This window comes from Nycticebus coucang, chromosome 17 (assembly GCF_027406575.1).
Source record: "Nycticebus coucang isolate mNycCou1 chromosome 17, mNycCou1.pri, whole genome shotgun sequence".
Lineage (NCBI taxonomy): Eukaryota > Metazoa > Chordata > Mammalia > Primates > Lorisidae > Nycticebus > Nycticebus coucang.
Genome location: NC_069796.1, coordinates 27,297,852 through 27,307,403, shown reverse-complemented (window position 1 = coordinate 27,307,403; position 9,552 = coordinate 27,297,852). Strand labels below are relative to the sequence as shown.

General features: G+C 39.6%; 1 protein-coding gene and 1 pseudogene across 1 annotated transcript in view; both read right to left on the bottom strand.

The window, feature by feature from the left end:
- Nucleotides 1-205: 205 nt before the first annotated feature.
- Nucleotides 206-1,758, bottom strand: LOC128568500 (L-threonine 3-dehydrogenase, mitochondrial-like; annotated as a pseudogene).
- A 2,389-nt stretch (nt 1,759-4,147) lies between these two features.
- SLC27A6 (solute carrier family 27 member 6) overlaps nt 4,148-9,552 on the bottom strand; it is a 51,371-nt gene continuing 45,966 nt past the window's right edge. Inside the window, exons 9-10 of the mRNA XM_053566732.1 lie at nt 8,377-8,507; nt 4,148-4,335 (exon numbers count right to left, since the gene is read on the bottom strand). Of these exons, the coding sequence (XP_053422707.1) occupies nt 4,159-4,335; nt 8,377-8,507 (308 nt within the window). The 3' untranslated portion in view covers nt 4,148-4,158. The remainder of the gene's footprint in view (nt 4,336-8,376; nt 8,508-9,552) is intronic.

Here is a 9,552-nt window from a genome sequence, read left to right as displayed (position 1 = left end):
CATTTGTTTTCAATTTCATTAATCTCTGATTTAATTTTGGATATTTCTTTTCTTCTGCTGGGTTTAGCCTTAAATTGTTCTTCTTTTCCCAATTCCATCAGATGGTTTGTGAGTTTGTTGATGCACTCTCTTTCTGATTTTCGAATGTAGGCTTCTAAAGAGATACATTTTCCTCTCAGGACAAAGAGCTTCTCCCTCACATCCTTCAGCTGGCCTGGACCACTCTGGTGTTGGAGCCGACGTTCAACATTGTGGTCACCAGCTCTGGGAGGTCAAAATCATGTTTCCATCCCCAGTCCTTTCGAGTGTTCCTGTCATCAAAGTTCATTGGCCAACTATCTGCTATGGCCTGGCGAACAGCATCCACATTGTATGTGATCTGGAATTCCAGGATGTGCTTGAGAACCTCCAGGGCCAGCTCCTGAGGGGTGAAGCTCATGGCATTGATGTTGTAGGTCCTCACGGACAGAGACTCAGCTGGGGCCTCCATGACCTCCAGGGTGGCCCAGAGGCAGTTATCAATGTACATCATTGGGAGCCTAGTGCTGGAGTCCAGGTTGCACTTGAATTTGCCATGCTTTGCAGCATCATGGAAGATCTGGACTGCATAGTCAGTTGTTCCTCCTCCAGGTTGGGAGTCAGCTGAATGATTCCAGGGTATCTCAGGCATCGGAAATCTAAGCCATACTGATAATGATAATATTCTCCTATGAGCTCCGCATGGACCTTGGACACCCCATAGATGGTCCTGGGTCTCTGAATGCAGAGATCAGGGGTCAGATTCCGGGGAGAGGTAGGTCCAAAAGCCCCAATCATACTGGGCACGAACAGCTGCACACTGTGCTCTGCTGCAATGTCCAGAATATTATGCCATCCAGTTATATTCACAGCTCTCGCCAGGGACACATTTGCTTCTCTAAACGTACTGAGCAAAGCACTATAATGAAACAGCCAGGTGATGCAATTGTTTACCACAATCTCCTGAAGACTCTTGTAATCCAAGATATAGGAATAAATAAATGGGCCACTATGGAAGACATGATGGTGAGGCTTCCTTATGTTGGACAAAATCACATTGTCCTTCCCAAATCATTTCTTCAAAAGGTTAGCAAGCCCCACTCCTAGCTGGCCAAGACCTCCTGTAATTAAGACTCGTGGATAGTCTGTTTCAGAGAAAGAGGCAGAGTGGAAGTTGGTATCTGTTACAATTTTCTGAGGGGAGGTGCCCAGAAACTGGACTGGCAAGACAGCTGTTAAACAGCCACAGGCTGGGCGCAGTAGCATTGGGCCCACTACTTGCCTCAGTATCCTAATAACCGGAATTTTCTTTTCAAACACTCTTCCAACGCAACACACGCGAAGCTTGCAAAGTGGCGTCTGAGCCCAGAGCTGCACTTTTTGTTGTTTGTTTTTAAAAGAAAAATCAAAGAGAGATAGTATAATCTTTCACATTTGAACCCGCCTGTAGCCAGACAGAGCCTGCTGGGAAAAGGCCCCTCAAGGACATACAGGGTACATCCGTGCTGTCAGCTGGAATTTGAGAGATCAACACTCCCTCTACCAACCTACAACTGCCCATCAGCTCTCATCCCCCACAGGATTAGCCTGATTATGGCTCTGCAGACCCTGGAAGCCACGGGTCACAACCCCGGGCCTCTGTGGGCTTCCTTCCTCACCCAGGGCCACAATGGGCTTCTGCTCTTCAACCGAGACCCAGCAAAGTTCTTTTAAACTAGTCAGGGCACAAATCCACTCCATCACCAAGAATCATCCCAGCCTCCTTACTTGGGAGCTGTCAAAATATGCATCTGTCTGACCCAAACAAGTAGATAAGATATGACTTAAAAGGGGGGAAAACAGGGAAAGGGTGGGGGCGGAGGGGATGCATCTACACCCCCAGACTGTACTTGGAGATGTAGGAGGATAGAATACAAAAGAAGCAAAGTGAAAAGCAACCAAGTGGCTATTCCTCTTTCTCTGAACATCATTGGATGCTTTTCTGTGGTTCTCCTCTCCCTTGGTTGCTCTGCCAAATTCTTGGGGGCAGGCAGAGCCTGCTCTCGCTGGGGGAGCTGCTGATCTGGGAGTTTGGAGAGTCCTGCTTACTGAAGAAGCTCAGCAGCAGGTGTGCAGGTAGCCATGGCAGAGCCCCTTAGAGGGCTGGCAGAAGTCTTCCCCTTGTCACAAGGAGACTGCACATGGCAGTTGTCACAGAAACCCAAGCACCCATCCAGAGATCAGCAATGAGCTTGTTGAACTTGGAGGTCATCTCCACAGTGGCCTGGCTATGTGCATGGGTCCACAACTCCCTCACCCACGCTTCAATGCCCAAGTCGTCTGTGAAGCCATTAGCTGTGATGCCGTCCAGACATATGGCTCTTACTGTCAAGGAGCACACTGCCATGGCTGGGAACTGTCATCCTTACATTCTAAATGCTTAGCCAGGAAGGCCTCCGGGTCTAGTGCCACCAAGCCATCCACAGAGCCACTGAACTCCATTCCAGGGGCTGTGGTGGCTGCTTGGTCAGCTGGCAGGTCAGAGGTGTCAGGGTCAGCAAAGGGAGTCTTGAGCTACTGCTGCTGGGCCCAGACAGTAAGCCGCTCTGTGCCTCCAGGGAAACCCTACGGGGTAGCACCAAGTGGCTGCTCCCTGTGGGGCCACACTGTGGAGGCAGCTGGAAGAGGGGGAAGAGTCATACTTATCCCACAGGCTGGAGGGCAGTGTCATAGTCACACCCCACCGCATCCATGCATCCCCAGGCTCTGCTGATCCTCCCACTGCAGCCTCCTGAGTAGCTGGACTACAGGTGCACACCACCACACTCGGCTAATTTTTAAAAATTTATTTGTAAAGACAGGGTCTCACTTCCTTGCCCTGGTCTCTAACTCTGGGGCTCAGGCAATTATTCTGCCTCAGACTCCCACAGAGCTGGGATTATAGGCCATGAGCCTGCCTTCACATTTAAGATAGGTTGTAACTGGGTGGTGCCTGTGGCTCAAAAGAGTAGGGCACCAGCCCCATATGCCAGAGGTGGCTGGTTCAAACACAGCCCCAGCCAAAAAATGCAGAAAAAAAAAAAAAGACATGTTTTAACTTTATAATATGTGATTTCCCAATGATGACAAAGATAAATTCCCTACACTTCTGCTCCAACCTAAGTAAGCTCTTTAACGTGAGAGACAACAGAAGGCCAGGAGAACCTTTCCTTCTGGTGGTGGTGAGCTGGTGGACAGGGGGCTTCTTGCTGGGCTCTAGTCCCCTTCTCTGTTCAGCCCTCCCACAAAGATACTTCACCTTATTAAAAGAGTCTTTTGTGTGTTTCTAGCTTGAAGGAAACACTGGAGCCTGCTGTTTCCAGCTTGAGATAACTACAACTGTGCTCATTACACTATCCTCCTCATAAATTTCCCAGCGAACCACTCACAAGCCTGTTCAAACTCGCAGCCCTTTCTGACTCTGATCTTTGTGATAATATCATACCAGGGCTCTGGTGTAATCTATTATTTCCCTGTGGTATCAGCGGTTTCAACAGCTCTATTGGTTTGTATTACCAATTTGATCCCATGTATATCTCTCCCACAAATTCCTAAAAGCTTTGAGCTTACCAGTTTTCCTGCTCTGTTGTTTTTATATTTTTATATTTATTCTGTCATCTTAAAGTGAATTTAAAATCGAGGAGCTATGAGGGGCAGGCATTGAGCCAGTTCTTTGGAAGTTTATAGCAGAAAGCATCAGAACAAAAACTCAAACCATGTACGAATGAAGATTATTTTATTGAGTTATAAGATGTAACACATAAAAATATCTTTCAGTAAAATTTAACCATTTATTCAAAACTAGGAATGTTACATATTAGAAAATGCATTTTTTTTACTGATTGTCTTTTAGCCACTTACTCACTATTTAAAATCCTTAACATGAAGGTGAATAGTCATGCACTGAATCCTCAAATGGGTAAAAATAATAATCAAATAGCATTTATATCAATTAAAACAAATTAAAGTTTTACTCAAATAAAGAAATTCTCTTGCCTGTTACAGAAATATAGGAGACGCTTAATTTGTGTTAGTTCCCTTTCCTCATTTCATAATGAAAAATAACCTCGTCGCCTTTCACTCTTCCTAGGAAAGCATCTGAAAATCCCATATATACAAAACTTAAAGTTTAATCTCTCCTAACATTATTTGATCATAAAGTTCCTTGGTCAATGGAACATAAGACTTCTCCAAGTTATCCATGAGGTACAGTGGATCAGAAATCTGCAGTGGATTAAATCCATCTTCTACCAGTTGATACTTCTGTAGTTTAAATGTCCCTGTCATTTCCATTTTTTCCTATAAAACAATGACCAGGATGAGTGGAAGCATTTAATATTATCTATAAGAGCTATTACATATAAATAGTTAACACCATGGAATATAATATTTAACTGTAACATTTTATATCTAATAATCTTCTCTATATTTACTACTAACATTCAAAATAAAAAATGCCTTATAGCATGTTTAAATCTTTAGTTTGATGTAATTTTAAACTTTACTCAGCTATTAACTCATTCAATATATAAAGATTATGAATATAATATACTGATTATAAGTAGGTCTAAAACACATAGGCTATCTCCTCCATTCAATACCAATTCAATATTATGTAATTATGAGACTGATAGGGGACAGTAAGAGAGAAAACCTATCAAAGACAGCAATTCTTACAAGTATACACAAATCTATTGTGCAAGTTAGAACACTGTAAGAACCACAGTGGGTACAGAATACTCTGAAACTTGGGTTCCCAAACTTGGGATACTTCAGTGAACTGCCAGGAGTCTCATAGGATATATTAAGTTTTTTCAAGGGAAACCCAGTGACACCTGTTGGTCACCACTCACAAATTACCAGCTCAAGGTAATTTATAGTTTCAAGGTAACTTAGTATACCTTCCTTTTAATGATGCCATATCTTTGCAAAATTGAGTTGAGTTTTGGGTGGTGGTTGTAATAAAAAGCAAGTACAGACAAAAATCATCGTGGAACATGGGAAGAATTGTGCAGTGTCCAACTTACACCTCCCTAGTAAATGAATGTGGTCATTTGAAAATGAAACATTTTTTCCTTTTGATTTATATGCATTATTTTTTCAAATGGCTACTAATTTGTTAAATCTAAGTATTTATTACTTTGCTTTAACTAGTGAATAAACGAAGGTTTATGTATTTGTTTTGAACCAAGAGTGCTATGAAAAAAATTACTGAAACACTAAATGTGTCATGAATCTAGAAATTTCAAGAATCTGCTTTGAGGTGTTTAAAAGAGATAGTGTATTTCTTTGTGGGAGTTTCAGATGGGAAAACAACCAGTTTAAATGAGATGACATGTATGGACCCACATAAAATTCTGAGTAACCTAGCTGTTTTCATTCATCCTTCTGGACTAATTCAAGTTCACTTCTTTTTGAGCCCCTTTCCCTAATCTTCCTTCCCTCACTGTACCTTGGGGGCCCAAGCCTGTCATCACAGAATTAGATGTGGCTGTAAAGGCACACATATTCTTATTCTCTTTTAAAAAAAAGTAGACGCTCGCTGTATTTATACAGGTTGGTGTTTTGCTTTATTTTTTTTTAACTTAATATTATACAAAGTATATTTTTCTAGGTCTTATAATTTTCATCAAAATAGTACTTTTAGCAATTATGAATAGGGCTGCAATAAAAAGCCCAAGTGCCCATTGATCCACGAATGGATTAATAAATTGTGGTATATGTACACCATGGAATATTATGCAGCCTTAAAGAAAGATGGAGACTTTACCTCTTTCATGTTTACATGGATGGAGGTGGAACATATTCTTCTTAGTAAAGTATTTCAAGAATGGAATAAAAAGTACCCAATGTACTCAGCCCTACCATGAAGCTAATTTAGGGTTTTCACATGAAAGCTATAACCCAGTTACAATCTAAGAATAGGGGGAAGGGGGAAAGGGAGAGGAGAGAGGGGGGAGGGGTTAGAGGGAAGGGGATTGGTGGGATTACACCTGCGGTGCATCTTACAAGGGTATATGTGAAACTTGGTAAATGTGGAATATAAGTGTCTTGGCACAGTAACTGAGAGAATGCCAGGAAGGCTATGTTAACCAGTGTGATGAAAGTGTGTCAAACGGTCTGTGAAGCTAGTGAATGATGCCCCATGATCATATCAATGTACACAGCTATGATTTAATAAAAAAAAAATAGTACTTTTAAAAAATTATTTAACAGTCTAACTTAGTTTTAAGTAACCTTGCCCTCATTCTTGGACTTGATAAAGAATATCAAAACTTTGACTACTATAAGTAATACTTTGGAGGATATCTTCATATGTAACATTCATGTATCTTTGATTGCTTTCTGAGGATAAATTTCTGTGGAAATCAGTAGGTCAAAATGTATGGAAACTCTTAACAGTCTGATCATATATTACCAAATTGTATTCTAAAGCTGTTATACCAACTTGTGTTTACACAAAGAATAAAAGTCCATAGTTAGTTTTATTAAATCAAATTTTGATTTTTTAATAAATGAAGTTCTTTTTTAAAATTTGTGCTAAATAGATTTTTAATAAGATAGTTTTACTTATTTTGTTGGAAATAACTTTTACTTTTAAATTCTTTTTATCAGAATACTTATTATCATAACTCATTTATTAAATAAATATTCCCTAAGGGTCAGGCTTTGTACTAACTATAGGAAATACTATAATACACATAATAGTTATGGCCCATGTTCTTTATAGGAGTTTAAGAAGTATTTTGGAAGTGATTTGGAAGTATTTTCTAATTTTGTTCAAGGCTAACGAGTCTTCTAGAGTAGTCCTATGCAAAAATATTTTTTCAGCTTGATGAAAGTGAATTTTAAATTGCCATAAGGGGAAAATACTTTAAATATTACTTGCTGTATCAGCTTTCTATGGGATCAAAATATATTACTTTGGGGTAGGGTCAGGAGGGGCAGGAGTGAGCTCCACCCGAGGGATCCTTGTAGGGTTGGAGTCATTTGTATCCTTACTATGGTCAGGGGCGCATGAAAACACACAGGTGATAAAGTGTATGAAACACACACACAAATGAGTGCCAGGAAAGCAGAAGAAAGTTCAATAAGTTGAGAAATTATGTTAATAGCCTCCTTGTGACAAATTTGTGAAATTTGATCCTTGGGGACAACGGGGTAGGAGACATCCAAGATCTGTCTATATTATTACAGCAGCATGTGAATCTACAACACTCCCAATGCAAATCTCAGTTAAAATGGATTACTTCTGCTTCATATTTACCGATCTTTAGTATTACAGACGACTGTTAACAAAAATCATCTGAGACAATGTTTGTAAAAACTTAAAAGTTAAAAAAAAAAAGCAAATGAAATATGAATTTATTGTAGTTCAGATGATGTGTCTCCCTGGACAGGTAGTGACTTAGCTATGAGGATTGCTTGGGAAATGCTTTAAAACTGAGGATGGCACAGTCTATTGATCCACTAGGATCTAATAGTGATGTGTCAAGTATAGTCAGTAAAAGTCTATGTGACTGGACATTAAGGGATGGGGAATGGTTCAGTGAATGAGTAACTAAAGTTACACAGTCGTTGAGAAAATTCGTTTTCTTTTCACTATACGTTACACTAGTAACTTAACAAGGATGAGCCCTCATCCAAAAATAAATAAACTCAGAATTCCCCAAAATACAAGGTCCGGGGGAGGGAGAGGTTGGACAGAATGATAGTAAAATTAAAAAGAGTTGCTTAAACCGGGCGTTGTGGCAGGCGCCTGTAGTCCCCGCTACTCGGGAGGCTGAGGCAAGAGAATCGCTTAAGCCCAGGAGTTGGAGGTTGCTGTGAGCTGTGTGGGGCCACGGCACTCTACCAAGGGCCATAAAGTGAGACTCTGTCTCTACCAAAAAAAAAAAAAAAAAAGAGTTGCTTAATGCCAGTTGCCTTTAGGTTCTGCACACATCCTGCAGACTTCTTGATGGTTCCTTATTAATTCTAATTCTAGACTCCTACGCACCAAATGTCTTCACAAGGTGTGTTGTAAGACAGAGTTTTGGCTTGCCACTATCTCTGGGAAATTTTTCTCTGAGGCCCTGAAGAGAAAAAGAAACTGAACAATTTTATAATCAGGACCAAGATAAATATGTCCTAGCATTTCATCATGTTCCCTCTAATATTAGGCGGCAAACATGGTGTCAGTCAGGCTCAGCTCTGCATCCTCGGGCATCTCATGACTCTTGAAATGTCCTAACACAAATAAAATGCATATATCTAAAGGAAACAATATCATTTTGAAATCAAACCACCTCCTGGTTCCCTGGTCTTAAATGTGATAGTAAATTCAAATAGTAAAATTACCTGAATTCTTAAAAATCTTGGGCAGGCATAAGCTGGTAGAGATGCTACAACTTGTTCATAAAATTTTTTCAAATCTAAAGACTTATGTGGTTTTAAAATGATAGATGCCATCCCTGCTTTTCCTTCATAACCTGAAAAAAAGTTTGAAATAGAATTAATTTTATAAGTACTAAATTCATTTTCAAAAATGAATTCTGTTACTTACCTATGAATTCTGATAAATAGAGAAATTAAAACTGTTGTGGTGATAGCAAGGTGACAGAAGCCCAAATGAGTCTGTGTCCTTCCCCGAGCATATGATTTACTTTCTAGAAAACCTTTAAAAATAGGTACGACCAGTATCTACTCCTAATTGTCTACACTACAGAAATAAAACAGATTGAATGGGAAACATTATAAATTACCCATCATTCTCAACCTAAGACCACTAATACAAATATGAAGAAAAGACCCATTAGTCTAAAGGCAAATGTAGAGATATATATCTTATGCATTAATGTAAAAAAAAAGGGCATGTGTTTTAGTTAAGAAACTAGAAACTAGTGTTTTCATAATTTAACGCTTAACACCTACAGATCTTTACAAGGGAAGAGAACATTCTGGACCCTTTCTCTAGAATTAAATAATTATTCCCTTCCTTTGCTCTCCTACCCAAGCACTCCCAGACCTCGTGTCCCCTGCACCTACAGCATCAGCTGGAAAAATAGAGAATGACTGTTCTGTGACTGCAAATTAGTCACTTTTCTGTTACATTTTCAGTAATATGAAATGATCCTCATGTGCATATTTATCAAGATAATGAGAAAAAGATTTTAAATGATTAAAGACCAACTTTAAGTACAAGTCAGTATTACTAAACATTTAAAGCAGAACACCTTCCTATTTAGCGGTTTGTACAAACCCTAAAGAGAAAAATAATAGATTATTTAAAAGCTGTAACAAATTTTAACAAGTGAGTCACTGACCAGCTTTCAAGGTCTGCTTAAAAACACACACGAGCTTTAAGGTTCACTTAACCCCATTCCCCTGATGTGACCATGAAGTTGATTAGCTTGGACAAGGGCATTATCTGCTAAGACAAGACTAAGATGTTTGTCTTAATACATAAAAATCAAAATGTTGAATTAGTAAAATTGTTATAAAATTAAACAATATTACATGCCATCCCGAGCATCC